This window comes from Anoplophora glabripennis, unplaced genomic scaffold (genome assembly GCF_000390285.2).
Source record: "Anoplophora glabripennis isolate ALB-LARVAE unplaced genomic scaffold, Agla_2.0 scaffold2, whole genome shotgun sequence".
NCBI lineage: Eukaryota > Metazoa > Arthropoda > Insecta > Coleoptera > Cerambycidae > Anoplophora > Anoplophora glabripennis.
Genome location: NW_019416325.1, coordinates 1967463 through 1988315, shown reverse-complemented (window position 1 = coordinate 1988315; position 20853 = coordinate 1967463). Strand labels below are relative to the sequence as shown.

General features: G+C 34.6%; 1 protein-coding gene across 1 annotated transcript; it reads left to right on the top strand.

Annotated features, from left to right (window-relative positions):
• The first annotated feature begins 6925 nt into the window (after positions 1-6925).
• LOC108916668 lies at positions 6926-14456 on the top strand. Its single transcript, XM_018722972.1, has 3 exons — positions 6926-7054; positions 10396-10479; positions 12003-14456. Exons 2-3 carry the CDS (start codon positions 10423-10425, stop codon positions 13794-13796), a joined length of 1851 nt encoding a protein of 616 aa, XP_018578488.1. The 5' UTR covers positions 6926-7054; positions 10396-10422; the 3' UTR covers positions 13797-14456.
• Positions 14457-20853: the final 6397 nt, after the last annotated feature.

Below are 20853 nucleotides of genomic sequence, written 5' to 3'. Positions count from 1 at the left end.
CTCATTTTGCTTAAAATTTAACTAAAATTCGTCCATCACATATTTTGTTGAAAAACGACAAGAAATGGAGCAAAAAATCCCCTTTGTTTCGGGCCCCGAACAAAAAATCGGCAAAAAATGGAGCAAAAAATGGAGCAAAAAACCCATTTTCGTGAGGGTCAGTTTTTTTCTTAAAAATCTATTTTCGTTAGAGACAAAAATCAAAATTGTTGACTCTTGTTGTTTGCTTGTTTGACTCTTTATGGGATGCATTTTTCTGTGTCTATGTTTGATGTGAGCAAAAACAAAAATATACTCCTAGCCCCAGACAATATAATATAACGTCTAGGTACTAGGAACATACATCTTCGAATGTTGCTCTTTCGATTCAGTCCTCCATAGAACTCCACCTGAAAAAAGAAATTGAAATCTTAAGGTGATATAGGAAAATATTTTACTTTTAAAATTAACCCACTAGAAATTAATTTAAGAGGGTAGAACTGGCCTAGAATCTATAGAAATTAGGAGGGTTGAATCGTAAGCATAAAATTCAAATTTTACATTAGATTCTTTTCGGAACAGCGGTTTTCGTGTCACGAGAAAAAATTCTAAAAAACAGAACATGTATCTTCTTCCCCTTAAGCTTTAGCTAATAACTGACTTTAGAAATGAGTTTAGGAGTGTTGAATTAGTCTAGGAAAACAGTTTCAGAATATTCCGGGAAAAAAATTATTTAGGTACAAAATGTTCCTGAGCCCATCAAAATTTCCAAAAATTCTCAAAGTATGAGAGTTCCTAAAATCTAAATGAAAACATCGAAACCCACGTACTTCGACCCGCTAAAATCGCTGCCGATATATTTGTCACGAGAAAAAATTCTGAAAAAATAAAACATGTACCTCCTTCCCCTTTAGCTTTAGCTAATAACTGATTTTAAAAATGAATTTAGGAGGGTTGAATTAGTCTAGGAAAACTGTTTCAGATTATTCCGAGAAAAAAAATTACTTAGGTACAAAATTTTCCTGGGCTGGGCTTTTCCTGAGCCCATTAAAATTTCCAAAAATTCTCAAAATATGCGAGTTCCTAAAATCTAAATGAAAACATCGAACCCCACGTACTTCGACCCGCTACAATCGCTGGCGATATCGGTTTTCCTCTAAGTTCTATAGTTACGCAGAAAATGACAGAAAAATATAAAAACGATAGAATTTCTACGCCATGTCTTTAAGTGGCATATAGGACTAAATTATTACTCTTTAGGGACCCTGATCATAGTAAATCGCGTGCATAAAATTCAAATTTGACATCAGATTGCTTCTCGGAACAGCGGTTTTTGTGTCACGAGAAAAAAATTCGGAAAAAATAAAATATGTATCTCCTTCCCCTTCAGCTTTAGCTGATAACTGATTTTAGAAATGAATTTAGGAGGGTTGAATTAGTCTAGGAAAACTGTTTCAGATTATTCCGAGAAAAAAATTATTTCGGTACAAAATTTTCCTGGGCTATAGCCCATTAAAATTTCCAAAAATTCTCAAAATATGCGAGTTCCTAAAATCTAAATGAAAACATCGAAACCCACGTACTTCGACCCGCTAAAATCGCTGGCGATATCGGTTTTTCTCTAAGTTCTATAGTTACGCAGAAAATGACAGAAAAATATAAAAACAGCGGTTTTTGTCACGAGAAAAAATTCTGAAAAAATAAAACATGTACCTCTTTCCCCTTCAGCTTTAGCGGATAACTGATTTTAGAAATGAATTTAGGAGGGTTGAATTAGTCTAGGAAAACTGTTTCAGATTATTTCGAGAAAAAAAATTATTTAGGTACAAAATTTTCCTGAGCAAATTAAAATTTCCAAAAATTCTGAAAGTATGAGAGTTCCTAAAATCTAAATGAAAACATCGTAACCCACGTACTTCGACCCGCTAAAATCGCTGGCGATATCGGTTTTTCTCTAAGTTCTATAGTTACGCAGAAAATGACAGAAAAATATAAAAACGGTAGAATTTCTACGCCATGACTATAAGTTGCATATAGGACTAAACTATTACTCTTTAGGGACCCTGATCGTAGTAAATCGAGTGCATAAAATTCAAATTTGACATCAGATTACTTCTCGGAACAGCGGTTTTTGTGTCACGAGAAAAAATTCTGAAAAATAAAACATGTATCTCCTTCCCCTTCAGCTTTAGCTGATAACTGATTTTAGAAATGAATTTAGGAGGGTTGAATTAGTCTAGGAAAACTGTTTCAGATTATTCCGAGAAAAAAAATTACTTAGGTACAAAATTTTCCTGGGCTGGGCTTTTCCTGAGCCCATTAAAATTTCCAAAAATTCTCAAAATATGCGAGTTCCTAAAATCTAAATGAAAACATCGAAAAACCCACGTACTTCGACCCGCTACAATCGCTGGCGATATCGGTTTTTCTCTAAGTTCTATAGTTACGCAGAAAATGACAGAAAAATATAAAAACAGCGGTTTTTGTCACGAGAAAAAATTCTGAAAAAATAAAACATGTACCTCCTTCCCCTTTAGCTTTAGCTAATAACTGATTTTAAAAATGAATTTAGGAGGGTTGAATTAGTCTAGGAAAACTGTTTCAGATTATTCCGAGAAAAAAAATTATTTCATTACAAAATTTTCCTGGGCTATAATGGTTAAGTTTAGGACCCATGTCCAAGGTTTTTTTTGTTTATTTTAATGTATTATATCGTCTGTTAAGGCAGTCAAACTTCTAACACCCTGTATATTGTATATTGTATATTGTTACAAGATTGTAACCAAGATGTAAAACTATTTGAGTAAATCGGAGGCGCATAATTCCAAGTTCGACACAAGATTGCCTAGAAGAGACCATTTTAGTGCCAGGTGAATAAAATACATATCGTTTATATTTTACTCGAAGAAAAGCCGTAAAATTTAACTCCTCACAGTAAGAACAGAACATATGATTAAAATGATTAATTAAACAACACGAATCGGTGATTTTAGGTTACTTTCTAATTGTAAGTCCCGTGCTTTGCAAATGTTATCGAATTGTTAAATACCCATACACAATAATGAGCGTAAATAACTAGACGTACGCACAAATTAGGCCAATGATTTAATCTAACAAGAAAATATACGAATCGAATTAGAAAATGTAAACGTCACATCAGTAATGAACTCGATGAATCTTAATATAAATATATTGGACTAACATTTCGGGAAATTTTAATTACAATTACGTGAACCTTTACACTCAAACGCAGATATTATCTTTAAACTTTTTACAAAGTATACAATGGAAACCTTAACAAATTTTTTCGTCAACCTTGTTACATGCGTATTTGAACAATGTTCTAAAAATCCAACTTTCTTTTAGCACCGTGATTAATGTATCAACAATAAGCGCTGCTAAAAATAAAGCCTACATATATTTGCATAAAATTTCACAGAGGTGTGAATCTCTCAAATAATATGAGAGGTCACCTAATTCTTTTTAAAAATATGCAATTAATATGCGATTAATGCGGGTCAAATAAAGCGTTTTACTTTTACCCCAACCCATAAAATTGATAATTTTCATTAAAATATGTACGACATTACTGACGCATATTACGAATTTTGAGCCCGAGATAAAACATTACCTTTTGCTTACTCCAAATACTTCTGAGTCAGCTACCAAACATCTAAGGGAAATTAAACGCGCTTTAATGCAGAACACGTCTATGAATGGATTTTGTATGGTACATAGATTTTGCCCTACTATGTACGTTAATCGGTGTCATATAATCAAACATACAGTAAACAACATTAATACCATCGGCATTCACGTACGAGCGTGAACTGCTGATTAATTTATTGTAAACAATTTAAATTGTTCACACGCACCAACGATTTAACCATTTCCAATCTGCCTAATTTCATTACTGGTGGCCAATATCTAAACTAAAAAAAAAACATAAACATGCTCTACAGAGCGGGGGAGAGCTCTCGATTAGAAAGAGGGCGACGCACGGTCGGCCTTAGTTTCGCGTAATAATTCTTGGTTGATAGTTGACAAAAATTAACATTTTTCTTATAATAGGCAAAATGTAAGGTGCTTGAAATTGTTACACACGGACCAACAGTAGGCGTAGCTAAAACTTTTGTTTGGAGAAGCTCTATCTAAATAAAAAAAAATATATAGGAGTGCTCGCCCATGACTTTAGACCAGAGGTTACCAATTTGAATGGACATATTTCGTTCTAAAAATATACAGTTTTCTTTATTTCAAAAATTATTGTGTGTAACACAATTGAGCACCTTACGGTTGACAAAAATTAACAAAGTCTAAGGTATGGACTGAATTATATATATAGGTATATATTTTTTATCAAGATATATTTTATATCGCTACACGGTAATTTAGTGTTGCCAACATTATTTTTAACGATTCAATTCAACCCAAAGATGGTTAACTCACGCTCTATTTGGTATAATAATGAAATATATTATTTTAAGTACATTCATTCATTCTCCTTTTAATTTCAAATTAAAAAGTCTGTAATTAAATTCATATAAATGTTTATTTATGATCTATAACAGTTTTATTTCCCAGATTTGTACGCTAGCGAAGGCAAAATTTTCTTTACATTTGTTATTGTTTATAATTATACACGTATTAAAGATTAAAATTATTAATTTTCAAACAGAACTCATACTTGTGTAAACATATGTTTTTTGACTAATCAACATAATATGTATATTTCCGCAAATTCAATGCGAATGATTCTGTAGTTCGTGAAAATTAAAAAAAAACAAAGTACTCAGATAAAACCTTGAGAAATTTGAATCTGCCGACTGTTTTTTACTTTATCTTCGAATTTTGGCTCTTTCGTCTAGGAAATCTTTCATGGCGTATTCTACGATGAAAATAATCAAGTCTTGCACTATACAAATTTTTTAAAGGACGCTTCCCTACGGAGATACAGTGTTAAAAGTTTTAAATATTTATATTATTTTTCCTGTAACTTATTCCAAAATATACTCCAGTGGCGTAAATATTTGGGGAGTAGGGAACCTTTTTTGAAAAAAAATCGTACGCCACTGGTTTTTTAAATAATTTTAAATGTTTTGAGAATGAACAATCAATTTGTGGCAAAAGTATTCTTGTAAAGTATTCGCAAAATTTACTGGTCTTTAGATAATTGAGAAATCAAATAAGAAGATACTTAGGTACCTACGTTGCTATTTACCATTTTCTATTGTTTGCTAAATGTGTAACAATAAATTCAATAACTAATATTTTTGAGAGATTTCAAGACACTACAAATCACAACAAATGGGATGCAATTCATTGTAAGCGTCTTATCAAAAATTTCTATAGGGCAAAAATTGGTTATTTTTATCGGTAGAATACGCCATTAAAGTTTGGCTAAACTCATTTACACCTTGTATAATATGTATGTTTGCGTAAAAGATTATTGGATGAAAATAGAGCAAGTCCTATTTTTCATTCAAAATTGCTCCTTGTCGGCAACTTGCTATATTACGCGATCATATACAGGGTGTCCCGGATGAAAGTTGTAGGACATCAAGAAACCATTACGGTGGCGTCTTTCAAGGTTACACCAAAGTTATTTTGAAAATGTTAAATGGAACACACAATTTTTTATAATAGATAGGGCGCTAAATTTTACGTGCAGTCAGATTTTTTTTTATCATTGAAGGTCACTTAAAGGTCAAACTAATTTTTCTCTGAATAACTCGACAAAAGTGTTCCAAGTAAAATTTGTAGGATTTTGATTGATAAGTTAGAAGGTGACCTTGGATTTGACCTTCACCACAAGTAGCAAGGTCAAACCATGGTCATCTCGATATTGTTAAACAGAACACATACTATATTTTTTATACCAGCAACCGATACAGTGCCGAATTTTATGTCGGAAACCTTGATAATTTCTTTTTTCTAAAATGTCCTTGTATGTCACTTGAAGGTCACACTCAGTTTTTAAATATCATACAACAAAAAATAATGGATAAGCAAAAGAGTTTGATATAATCAACTAAAACGACTATTGGAATGAAATGTAACATTTTGTCAGGTTAATAATCAAATTTCCTGCAACAGGAAAAGTTTTCTGACTCATGTTCGAAAGTAAAATTCGGCACTCTAACGATTACTGGTATAGAAATAGGGTGTTCCATGTAATATTTTCAAACAAATCTGGGTTTGACCTTGAAACTTAATGTCAAGGTCATATCCAATGTCATACTGATTTCTTCATTTTTATGTCATTTCTGAACAGTTCGGGACACCCTGTATATTCAGGACTAATTTAAATTTAAAGAAACCATAGCTTAAACATATTTTAAAAATGAATTGAGGAGGGTGGAATTAGTCTAGGGGAATTATTTAAGATTTTGCCCGGATAAAAATGTATTTTGTGAAAAATTTTCATGTAATCGGTTTGGTACAAAAATTCATATACCTAAGCTAAGCTTTCCACAGCAAATCGCATTAATTGTTTAAAATAGAATTGATACCCTTATTTTTGAAGTTCTGTATTTCTCGAAACGCCTGCACGAATAAAGTTCCTTGTAAAAGAAAGTTCCGTAAATCAATTGTCCTAACACCTCCGTCCCCAACGAGCTATGCAAATCGAAAAATTCCAAACGCCATCGCAAACCCGATAATCGAAAGTTAATATTAGGGTGACTAGCCAGATATCGTCCATCTATTGTGCAACGGAAAACAACAATGCGTCAACCGAAAGAAAGTGAATCAAATGCGTCCAAAATCCGGATTTCGTGCACAATACCAAAGTTATAGGATCCGGCTGTTGAGTCTTCGGAAAGCTTAAAACATTGTTCCACTAGTAACTCTTCTTACAGAGTGGGGTTAACTTTCACGTCAATATAAAACCAACGGAACATTTTAAAGTGTATTACTTTTCGTTCAAGCCTGCACGCCAGCGTGTTTTACACATACAAACAGGATTATTTTCGGGTACCTCTGGATGCCGATGTGTCAGTGTTGAGTGATAGTGCATTTTAAGGATTATTTACGAATTTATCCTGTGCGTGGACATTATTTGGATTATTATCTAGTAAGTAAGGTTATTTGCAAGAGAAAAAAAATCGTTGCGAAAAGCATAGTGTTAGTGTACAAAAAAAACATCACTTACGTTTGGCGGGAACGCAACTGCCAGCTCGTGCCGTTTAAACGGGTATTAGGATGTAATTACCAAAACACAGTTGTGACCGGTTAGTTTCGTGAATTAGTGCAGTTATTAACAAAAAAAAAAAACAACGGTGTATCATTCACTTTAATAACGGAGCGCGTTTAACAAACATTAAAATCGGGAAATAAGGATACCTACCGGCTATATCATCTCTGTGTATAAGATATAATATTGAGCACACAGTAGAATTGAAAGCAAGGCAGTGTGTCAATGGGCTTTCTTGCGCAGGCGCTCGCCGCGTACGGCATAAATACTACAGGTGCTAATTGGCTGATACACACCTTACTTAGTAGTAGCCTGAAGGTACTCATCTAATTCGCTTCGTTTATTATGTAAATAGAATTATTTTTAACTCGGCGGGACAAAAATAAATGTAACGGGATCCACAAAAAATACACTAATTTATTGCATTCATAAATCGACCTTGTTTCGAATAGATTTATCATTTACTTAATAATAATAATGAATCAAAATTTTACCTATGTTCCGAACAGTATTTGTTTCGTTTAATTCTAAAATCATTATATTACATAGTTTTTAACAATTTTGCATATTTTCGCTTCACTTTTGAATCATGTAATTAACATCTTGTTACAAGTTACAAAGCAACAGAACAGGTTAAACAGAAACCATATATGTGGAACAAAAAATGAGCATGCACTAACTGTGATACTTTAGTGAATCGACATATTTTTTATTTATTCATTTATGCGTTAAATGAATGGTTATATAGTACTATAGCCAGTGACCAAAAAAAAAAATGTTTCTATTACCAGTTCATCTGTTTCATAATACCGTTTTATGTGAACTAATTTCTGCTAAAAATAATCTACACTTAATTAGCAAACAATTTATGATGATTTTTGTTGACCGAGTACATCGTACAATTATAAATAATTACATCGTTTTCGAAAGTATAGTAAAAATATTTGAATTTCTAGAACGAAAATATTAAAGAACTAAAAAATTATTATTTGTTTTGGAAACGCTTCCCGTTGATAACTGAGTACATCGTACAGTTATAAATAATTATTTGGTTTTCGAAAGTATAGTAAAAATATTTGAATTTCTAGAACAAACGAAAACATTATTATTTTTTTTTTTTTGGAAACGTCTCCCGATGATAAATAAGTACAAATGTTAGAAATAGATACTGAAATTTTATGAACTGATATTAAATATTGTTCACTTTTAGAAAGACAATGAATGACGTAAAATTATTAATTGTTCCGACTTATTAAAGATTAATTGTAATGCTTACTTTTTGTCTTCTAAATTTCAAAACGGCGCACATGTCATTGTTTCAAGAAAGTTACATTAAATTAGTCAGGGTTTGCTGGTCTGTTCAACTCTCTACCAAAAAACAATGGGAAAAGAGAAAACCCTACCGCTTCAATTAAATCAACAATAGAATTAAGATTCAGACAAAAAATCGTAACCAGGCATGCAACCAGTTCAAGACGGTCACTGAAACATGAAAAATTAACGCGTTTCAGTAAATGTTCCTGAACCAAGGTCGTCGCAGTTCAATTTATACCAGATGTACGAATACCAAAATATACAGGGCGCGTGCCCTAAGTTTCGTTACGTTATAAATAAACGTATATAAAAGTATGTAAAATATTGGAAAAAGATTGTTGCCTTTAATTTAAATATTTGTGGTATGACACTTTTTGGCACAGTTCTAAGATGTAATTTTTTTACAAAATTAAGAGAGATAAAATGTTTCATGGTTCAAAGGACCATAACATTGTTTTTTAAAGACTATGAGAGACACATACCTAATATTTAAAATTATGGCAAAATTATTTCCCCTGAATTTGGATGTACAGCAAAATTTTCAACAAAATTCAGACCTATAACAAAGTTTTTAAAGAAATTGAGATTTGTCAAAATTTTCGACAAAATTTGCATTTGAAATCAGAACTATAGCAAAACTTTCAATTATATTCATAGCTACCGCAAAATTTTCAACTGAATTCAGAACTGTGGTAAAATTTTCAACAAAGTTCAGAATTACAGTAAAATATTCAACTGAAATCGGAACTGTAGCGAAATTATCAACTGAATTTAGAACTGCAGCAAAAATTGATCGAAATTCGGAACTGGAGTGAAAATTTCGACTAAGCAAGGGTATTTGGAACTTGGCCAATTTGGACGTTTGGGTATTACCACCCCGTATACACGTATGAATAGTAATTATCGGTATCCCCAGAGCTAGGAAGCGTGTAACCAAAAACCATAAACGGACGTTCGGATAAACTTTTATTAAAGCAGACAGTAATAGTGTTAGATCACTTGTTCCACTTTCTAAGACTATAGGAATGTCGGTCGTTGATGAAAAATAGATAAGGCTTTGCTCCAGTACTTAGGCATTTACATTTCTCTTATTATCGGTCCAATTGATAACGCAAACCCAGGGGCAAAGTAGGCCTGTTGGTGAAGACATCAAAGTCATACGTATTCCCACGAAAACATCCTAGTCGACTTGTTTATTTCTTGGAGATATGAAAGCGTTTTTTTTTTTATAGCTTAATACGGTCAAACTGACTTTTTAACGATGTCGGCATAAATAATTGTCCATTATCATTAGAAATCGGGCAACAGATGTATCTGCTACAGTCAGCTGACCGCTACCGGGAAAATTACAGCGAAACGGTTTAAAGTATATTATTAAGGAGGAAAGCTGCATTCCCATTACAAAATTTTTAATTAAATTATTAGTTTCAACTTACAATTACACACTTAGCACATTAAACAACTGAAACGTTGTATACGGTGGACTTGAAAACGTATTCTATTTGGAATTAAACACATAACAATGGTCTGCTCCTAATATCCCAGCTTTAATTACAAAAAAATGGTAAAGAAAAAGTTGTGATTACAAGAATAACATGTTTCAAATTATGCCGAGCATTGCAAAAAAACCGGTTGACTGACACACCGAGTATAATTTTATATCGTAGCTTGCCAATTAAAAATCTAACCGCGCCCGGTAGTACGTATTTTCGCGCCCGCCCTGTAAATCGGTACACATTTACTAGATAGATGAATTGGAGATGCACTGACGATGCAGGACGCTGAACTGTGCTTACGGAGTGTGTTAGTGGGTCAGACTCTGTCAGGTGCAGAGAGGCGCGGTATTACTGGCTACATCTGCCTTACCTTAACTCAATGTCAAGGTGCTTTCATTATTTTCGTTACAGAAACGATACACTGGCACAACAAACATCATGACAAGGTCACTCAGGCTCAGCATTGTCGGCATTTGGGCGGTTTTGCTGTTAGGGGTAAGCCATTCACCTTCTCTCAAACCTTTTCTATATTTTGCCGCCACATCAGTTCGAATATCTTCGAGTCCACATTGGGCTGCTAATTGCGATCAAAATTGTGAACTTTTGAACAGCGGCGATTGATGAAAATTGAAGTGGCAGTACTTATGAAGCATGGGACCCACATCATTTTTAAGATGATTTTATAACGCGCTGGGACAGGTTTCATCATGAAAAAAAAAAAAAAAAATTGCGAAAGAAGATCTTAAAATAAGGGTTATCCAATCTGGGTTCTTGAAAAACGTTGCACATGTTATGTTTTTTTTTCGCAATCAACCAATAAGTACAATCAGGCGTTTTTTATTTTTCCTAAGATATAAAGTATGGATTTTGAAAAATGGTATACTCGTGACGAATTAAAATTTAAAAAGGTATATCTATCATTAAATTTAATTTTTTAAAAAATAAAAAAACGTGAAATCATTTTTGACATCTCAAGCGGGCAACCCCTCTATGTGATCCCCTAAAGTACAGAATGGGCCCCATGCCATTATCAAAATACGGCCACCTCAATTTTCACCAGTCATATTTGTATAATTTTTTAAATTAAAAATAATTTGGTGATTTACTGACTTAAACTCAAAGGTAGTATCTGTCCACGTCAGTGTTCTAATTAGATTTGTGTCTATTTATACTGCCATTCTGATTCTACAGGGTGTTTTGGATAAAGGTACCACAAATTCATGGACCGATTTTAAAATTTTTTTATGTACGATTCAAAGCGTTGAAGATAATTTTTATACATTTATTTTCAAAGAACATGCATTGAAATGTCGTTAGTTAATATTTAGTTCTTGGTCATCTGTTAGAGGTCGCTAGTGGCACTTTATGACAACTTTTTTGAGGTTACGTTTTTTACGATGTTTGGCGTATATTATAAGCGAATTCTTTCGTGATTTTCAGATTTTTACAGAAAATCAGAGCAGCTGGATAAAATTTAAACAATTATGGTGAAGTTTTAAATTCAGCCAATTAGTTGCACTGATTTATATTATATTCTAAAAATCACTATTGTCGAAATTTTTGAAAACGCATTGCTTCTAAGCTAAACGCAACTGACTCAACCAGCTTCTATTCGTAAATATACGGGGTGTCCGGAAATTAATAGGTCATTCTTCTTGGATGAAAATAAGCTGATTCATATCAAGTTACCTTAGGGCAATTTTGCTTGAATTCTTGTATGGCCTGTCCATTTTCAGACACCCTGTATATTAGAGAAGAAGATTTTTGACACAGTCAATTGCATTTTTCTCAAAAAACAATAAACCTAAAATAATATATCATGAAATCAGGCAATGTCGTAACTAGCGACCCCTATCAGATGATAAAAACACTGGCATATTAATATAAAATATATTAAAAAAAAGTTGATTTCAAAGAATTATCTCAAAAACAAAATCGTCTTATTTTTTTGTCCTGATTTATGGAGCCTTTTTCAAAAACACCCCGTACGTCGACTAAAACTAACCGTCTTTCCCCAGGAAATAAACTGCGATGCGCCCCTGTCGGACTCTGCGTCTCTGCCCCTAGAACATAGGGCTGTGTACGGTCCTCCGCTCTCGGGTCCTGGGTACGCACCCGCGGGTCTTCTCCAGGGAGGCGGTGGAGGATCCTCAGATGACCCGTGGCCCCTGGCCACCCCTGACATGCCCCAAATAAAGCACTTGCAGGTGCAGTGCGAAAAGACCCACATGCGGGTCAACATCGAATTCGATCGACCCTTCTACGGGATGATATTCTCCAAGGGATTCTACAGCGATCCGCACTGTGTACATCTGAAGCCTGGGACGGGGCACTTGAGTGCTACTTTCGAAATTTTCCTCAACAGCTGCGGCATGTCGTCGTCTGCCAATCACAACGCCGCAGCGTACGGAGCCCCCACGCCTAGCGGTAGTTACGTCGAAAACACCATCATCATCCAATACGATCCCTACGTTCAAGAAGTTTGGGATCAAGCCAGGAAGCTTCGGTGCACCTGGTACGACTTCTACGAAAAGGCTGTTACGTTCAGGCCGTTCCAGGTTGACATGCTGCACGCAGTCACTGCCAACTTCCTGGGAGACAATTTGCAATGCTGGATGCAGATACAAGTCGGTAAAGGACCTTGGGCTTCGGAGGTATCTGGAATCGTCAAGATCGGACAAACCATGACTATGGTCTTAGCCATCAAGGACGACGAGAATAAATTCGACATGTTGGTGCGTAACTGCGTGGCACATGACGGCAAGAGGGCTCCTATCCAACTGGTGGACCAGTACGGATGCGTGGTGCGACCCAAGATCATGAGCAAGTTCCAGAAGATCAAGAACTTCGGACCCTCGGCTTCGGTGGTGTCATTCGCGTACTTCCAAGCCTTCAAGTTCCCCGATTCCATGAATGTCCACTTCCAGTGCGTCATCCAAGTATGCAGGTACAACTGTCCCGAACCCAAATGTGGTGGTCACCTCGGTTTGACCAGCGAATACGGAGCCCCCCCACTAGGAAACGCTCTTGGCAGTGGGGACTTCGGCCACGGTAACTTAAACGCGGAATACGGACCACCACCTTCCAGCGAGTACGGTCTACCTCCGGCGTTCCCGGATCCTAGACATCCTTCCGGTCCTACCGGAGCTTACTCTGAGAACAACGCCGATGTGGTACCAGCTCCGCAAGCCCAAACCTCTTCGTCTTCCACGTCTAATCCCCCTAACCTCTCATCGCCAGCCCCGCAGGTTTCAGCGCAGACCAGCAACGAAATCCACTTACCCCCTCCTCCACCACCAGGGCATCACGGAATCTACAACACCGTGAAGAGGAAGAGTAGCATAGCTGATGAGTTTGAAGGGAACTTGGCTACGTTAGGTGGCCGACCTAGGTCGGTGGAGAATCTACCAGCTGAGCTACAAGGAGCAAGGAAGAGGCGTAGCCCCGAGGTCATGAACGTTGTGGTAAGCCACGTGTACAAGCGCGAAGCCCAAGAAATGACCGACGTAAACACCAGTCGAACCATCCAAGTAGTTGCCCCAGGTGACGTAAACTTCGCCCTGAACTCTGCGCAAAACAACGAAACAGTAGTGATCCAGTCGGCGTCCTCGCAGGATCCCGAGACGATCTGCATGTCGGTCCCTAGCTTCGTGGCTGGGCTAGTGATGCTCCTCTTGGTACTGATCGTGGCCAGTTTGGTAGCAGCATTCCTATTCGTCCGAGTGCGTGCTATTGACAGAAAAGGGATCGGCCAAACATTCGTCGGCGCCCGAGGTTACGACAATTCGGAATTTGTGAAAGTGGCAAACTGACAATGGAAACGCTCTTGGTGGGTGCATTCCGATGGGTTCCAAAGATGTTCAGGTTAAGCAAGTGATTTGCGCGAGTGATCTTCCGGCCCGGAGGCCGGTTCTTTCTCTCATCTTTCCGATTCGAGTTCTATTCCTAGTCCTTTTCAGTACCCCACTTCACCAGCCACTCGACTAACTCATTTCTATTGGATTCGTGCTCGCAATCGGTACTGGCTGTACCATTGCCAGCATGACTCCCTAACCTTATTTATTTAGTAAGTTATTTTTTTATTATTAATTAGTTTTTTTTATTATTTATATGTAAAGAGATTAAGTGTAACTCGCACTTCCCATGTACTACTTGAGAGTATGCTTGTTTGAAAAACATTGGTTATTTATTTTTTTGTGTTCATTCCGCTCTGGTGCAGAGCATTACAATCCACTGCGCCGTAATGTCATCGAGGATGCAACTCCTAGTCTCGTAGTTAGGGTGTATTTCATATGTAAATAAGCGTGTATGAGAATACTCATAATCAAATCACAGGACATCTGTTGACCGGCGAAACAAACAGTTCCGATCTGCCGGTATCTGTTTCTCGAATTAATTTACAGTATTACTTCGTACTTATTTATTTACCTGTAATGTAACACAGATAATACCTCTGTTAGCTTTCTGAATTCAATCATTGTAATCTAAATTAATTTTCACGAATTGGAAAATTAACAATATTTTATAATAAAAAAATTTATAAATTAATTCCTGTAAGTTTTAATGTCCCATATAAAAGGACAATTCTGAGCACGAACAATGGCAACTGGTACAAGCTACTGTCTATTGTTAACTAATGAGGGCAAACTCTTATTGTCTGTAAACCTTCACCACATTAAAAACCTTAAATGAGACGGTCTACTCTTACAATCCTTTTTCGCTCATTACCAACGTACAAAGCTGAAACTAATGACGGTTTACGTTTCTGATTATACCGCTAGTTTTCTGCATACTCTTCATAAAATTAAATTAAACTGCACAGACAACATATTTATTTACATTTCACCAAGTCTATTAATTTTTACGGACCTTTCGAACATCTTTCCGATACTTTCTTTCTTTTTTACTTTTCTATCTACAAAAAAATGATAAAAGTATTTACACGATATTCTACCTTTTCACCTCTCTTTCCAGTACCAGTATACTGGTTCTTGGTTTATTTTCACTTACCTCCCCAATAGATAAGTCAAGATTGCCATGGAATCTGTATATATTTCATTTAGTTTTTCTTTTATCTATTTCTTACAGAGATTACAACACTATTTCCTAAAACTATGGTCTTCGCCATTTTTTTGTAGATAGGAAGTCAAAAAGGTACACTTACCAACGAAATTTTAGGTATTTTGAGACGAGTTATAAAAAAAATATATTTATTTTTTTACATTAAATCCACAATCAACACAAGAATAATTATTTTCGAACATTTACGAGCCCTGTCAGTTAATTTCGCATCTCTAATTCATCCCCGTGAAACGCCACATCGGAATACAGTTTAATATAAAATCAAGGGTATAGCAATTTAAATCAGTGAGAGCCGAATACAATCCGGCGCAATATTTTCAATTACAACCCCTCTATTGTCTATTACGATCTGGCCCTGTGCATCGACACCCTCTGTGTAAACCTGAAATATCGATAGAGCGCCCTTTGGGTATCTGCCTTTAAAACTGGGAGGGGGTGGTAATTTTTTTTGTTGACTGTTCCCGATATTGAATTTGACACTGAAACACGGGTGAGCACATCGATTATAAAACCAGAAGCATATTTCCTTTCAAAAAATCGGTGAGTGAAAGCAAAAATGAACAAAATGCTCAATATTGAGTGAAAATGTACTCAATAATTTCACTCAATAGATTCACTCCGTACCTTTATTGCTTTCACTCACACCGATTTCTTTACAGTGGAATGACATTTAAATTAAAATTTAGAGAGAATATAAACCAACTTTGGGTAAAAAATTACTCAATAATAGTTAAATTTAGAGAAAGTCAACTCTTAATTAGTTTTACATACTCGGAACAGGGTAAAAAATCACATACTTGATAACAGAAACTCAGATTTGAGTAAAATTAGCTCACTTTGCAATAGTTTCACTCATATAATTTGAGTTGTACTCATACCAATCGAGTGAATATTTCACTCAATCGGGTGTGGACAGAAATTGAGTAAATTTGAGTGAAAAAGAGTGATTTTTTTTACAGTGTATCTATACGAGGTACAGTTGCGCAAACAGCGTAGTTTCGCAAAACGCCGATCGAAAGATGAGTAAAAACTAGGACTTGGACCGCTCAAAGCGAGTAAAATAGGTAAACAACAGGATACAACATAAATTCATCGGTTTAATTGCTTTGGGAAAAGAAAGTTTCTGCCACTGTGCTCGATGCCGGATAAGACCGTTGACATAAAGCGCTCGTAGATAATCTGAAGTAAAAGTATACGACGAACTGTTCTACATTCTTTTTACTTTCTCCTGTCCCTAAGTCGTTTACCTTCCAAAAACAATTCAATTGTGTTATGGTGAGTACGTACGCTCTTTTGGAAAACAATCAATTATGCTTGAAAAATGTAACGCAAACAATAAGAAACAATTTCTAATGTTTAAATAAATTTCATCATTTTCAAAGAAAAAAAAAATAAATAAAAATCCTTGACATACATTTGCTTTCTGATCTAAGAGGAAAACACTTCTAGTGGAGCCAGATCTGGAAAGTAGGATGGTCGATCTTTAAGGACACTGCGTTTATCGACGTGTGACATCGCGTATAAAAATATTCCGCAGATGTTTTAGAATAGAAGTTAATTGTATACGGGGGATTTTATTCAATAAAAATCTATTGCTGGCAGCAATTAAATCGCTTTGTGTACGGGCGGCCGGAGCGGGGCGCGGGTAAATATTCATTAAAAGGACAAAAGAGGATGATAACTCCGAAATCCGAAATGCGTCGGATATTATTTGCGGTGCTACACTCTCAGGTTCAGGGCATGTATTTGTGGGTTTACAGTACAAAAAGCAATGGGTTTGCGCCTCGTTGTCTGTGTGGAAATCGTCGCTATGGTGACAAAACCATCACTAACACCGCAGTAGCCGATCCATGTCATTAGAATATGATATTGTTGTCACCGCCGTTGTAATGAGCTCTACGCCAGGATGTGTGGCACCAGCGGCGGGCGTCAAAGGGTTGGCGGGAAGGACCACTGCGTCTTTCGGACGGCGGATTCAATTCAAAATGGAACAGTGTTCAATTTCGATTTGATAATCGGAGTTACAGTGAGTGTAAATCAAAACACAATTCACTCACAAAATATTGTGAGTATATTTAAACTAAAACTGATAAGTTTCACTACGTATAACGACAATTATAAAGATACTCCTCTATCTCCCTCAGTCCTTGCCAGTTTGCCCGACAAGTCTGAAATTGCAAAAGTTAAAACATTTATTAAATGCTGTACCTATAATGTAAGAAAAATTTGACTTATTTTCACTCAATTTCACTCAATAATGCTCACACTGGATTGAGTGAAATTTTCCTATATTAGTATGAGTACAACTAAAATTTTATAAGTGAAACTATCAGTTTTAATTCAAATATCAAAAATTTGTAAAATTATCTTCAATAACTAAAAATGTACTCAATAATTTCACTCAATGTATACACTCAGGACCTTGTTACATCATACATCATAGGATGAATCAACAAAAAATTAAATAGGTAAGTATATGGCGTCTAATTATTTTCACTGTACTCAAATCTGAGTAAAAATTAACTCAATAATAGTGAAATAGTGAAAATGAAACAACCACTCGCTGGGAAGTCACAGAAACTAGGATTTCAGTAAAATTAATCGATTCTGTTTTAAAACACTGGTAAAACTATTAAAAACTATTAATAGTATCACTCATAAAATAGCTATAGTACTCATACTGACAGAGTGAAAATTTCACTCAATCCGGTGTGGGCAGGAATTGATGAGTGTGATGTGAGTGAAATTTCACTCATTTTTTTTTGCAGTGTTTAATACATATCAAAGCGCAATATGCAACTCCAGCCACGTACTAATTTCATTCAATTTACAAATAAGAAAAACAAATTCTGTTAACTGTGAATGTAAAATGTACATGTAGAAAAATGTCTCATAAAACAAAAACGCAAAGTATACACATAATTTTTAACAGTAACTAAAAAATTGTTCTGAAATGCAGGTAAGTCCCATAAAAATTATCTCAAAACACCGCAGTACAGTCCAAAAATATAGTGAAAAAAATACTATGTAATTTAAAACAACAAAATAAAAGAACCAGTTATTTTCTTGAAGTAGTTCCGTATTACACGCCTCTGCGATGTTCTGTTGGCACAGACAATTTCTCACCTAGAAGAATATTAGAGGAGATTTACGGTTGCCTTGTGTATACGCATTGCTATACACTTAGGAGGATTTGAGGGTTTTAAACGTATATTCCAAGGATATGTTCATTTATATTTTAAACTCCTGCATTTTTATACCAGAAAACAAATGTTTGTGAAAATTGGAATTCTAATTGTAGTAGCTACGATACTGTAATTTGTTTTAATAAAAAAAAACAGAATCGTCAAATATTGTCGGGCCTAAAAAATTCGATAAAATGGCGAAGGCGCCACGAACAGTCGGCAAATTTTTATTTGACGTTTTTGGTTGCAAAATCCCTTAATAATAACATTGTAACAATGATTGAACGGTAACGCAATACACGTGGTTTATGTACAGGGTATTCGGAGATTAATTATTAACCCCTGAAGAACGATTTATTTGAACAAACTAAAAATACGTAAAAATGTTTTGTAAAAAATTACTATATTACTGTGATTCTCCATATTGAGCCAAAATAACGGTAGATTCTACATTTTACATCAAGCTGTGTAGTTGTTGTAGAAAGTGGAACCCCTATATTGTTCAAATATTTTTCATTTTACCACATTTTTTTGTTTTTATTTAAAAAAATATTGGAATAGATCCGGCCGAGTTCTTTGTTGAATCGGTGTCTTTTACGCCTTTATTATGTGCTTTAGTTTTGTCACATACTAACGCAGTAACTATTTAAATAAAATAAATATGCATAATAATTTGTGGTGTATAATTTTTTCATTGTCCAAAGATAATTCTTATGAAATTTTTAAATACCTACATTCAAAAGTATATTTTAAAAATGTTCAACGTTAACGTAAACAAATTCGACATTGCAAAAGTTAAAATATTTGCTATACCTACACTGTAAGAAAAATTGAACTTATTTTCACTCAATTTCAATCAATAATGTTTACACTCGATTGAGTAAAATTTTCCTCTATTAGTATGAGTCCAACTAAAATTTTATGAGTAAAACTATCAGTTTTAATTCAAATATCAAAAATGTGTAAAATTATCTTCAATGTTCAATATTGACCGAAAATGTACTCAATAATTTCACTCAATGGATCCACTTAGGACCTTTTTGCTTTCAATCAGACCTATTTATTTACAGTGTCCACTAGTTTCGTTCAAAATTTTTTTGAATTCGTGTTTTTTTGCTTATTGACTCTTTTATTTAACAAGTGCCTATTTCAAGAAAATTTGTTAAGATACAACTGTTGCAATAATACATTTGAATATAAGTAAAATTCTACTTAAATAACTTCATTGCATTTGTTACGTCGCAAGCAAATAATTTCACTGAATGCTGAAAATTAAATTTGTTACTACGGCATCGGATGAATAAAAAAAAATTAAATAGGTAAGTATATGGCGTCTAATTAATTTCACTGTACTCAAATATGAATAAAAATTAACTCAATAATAGTGAAATAGAACGAAATTGAAACAGCCACTCGCTGAGAAGTCACAGAAACTCGGATTTCAGTCAAATTAATCGATTCTGTCGTATACGCATTGCTATCCACTCAGGAGGATTTCAGGGTTTTAAATGTATATTCAGGATATGTTTATTTATATTTTAAACTCCTGCATTTTTATACCATGAAACAAATGTTTGTGTTTGTGAAAATTGGAATTTTAATTGTAGTAGCTACGATACTATAATTTGTTTTAATTAAAAAAAAAACAGAATCATCAAATATTGTCGGCCTAGAAAAATTCGATAAAATGGCGAAGGCGCCACGAACAGTCGTCAAATTTTTATTTCACGTTTTTGGTTGCAAAACCCTTAATAATCACATTATAATAATGAATGAACGGTAAGGCAATACACGTAATTTATGTACAGGGTGTTCGGAGATTAATTATTAACCCCTGAATGACGATTTATTCGAACGAATTAAAAATACGTAAAAATGTTTTGTAAAAAATTACTTCGCTTTCCTGATCCAGGTAAATCTTTTATACTTCCGGTTTTTTCAAACTTTTTAGATACTTTACTTATTGTAGCTCGACTAATTATTTGGTCTGGATACTTATGGTGAAATAAGTCACACACTTCCTGTTGACTACGGATTTTATTTCGGCATCTAATCATAATTTCAATTCTCTGGTTTTCGCTTAAACAGACAACCATTTTTCAAAATAATTTAACAACGAATGAATTGGAACTAAAATAATTCACGTTATACTTAAGATACTCTGGAGAATTTTAGGTGTTTATCGATGTGTTTTGTTTGAAAAAAAAAAGCTTTAAAGTAAGTAGAAAAAGATTAATAAAGAGTAGGTACATTTTTTAAAGTACAGAAGAGACTATGATTGTTTGAAATAGTCGTCAGTACGAAATAAAAGACATTTTTTTACATTTTTTTGGCAAAATTTAATGTTTAAAAAGGGGCTTACGAATAATTCAATATGTAATACCAATTACTACAGCCCTGAGAGTTGCACATAAGTGACTCAAATATAAAAATAAGTTGGTATCCATGGAAAAACATTTTAGGTTAGGATAATTATGAAAAATCAATGGCCCTTGACTTTATACCGCCTCTCCAGGAGCCCTAATTCATCTCCCGCTTTGGAAAAGTATTCAGATATTAATCTAAATTTAGGAAACATGTCACAATAGCTTTTGGGAAGCTC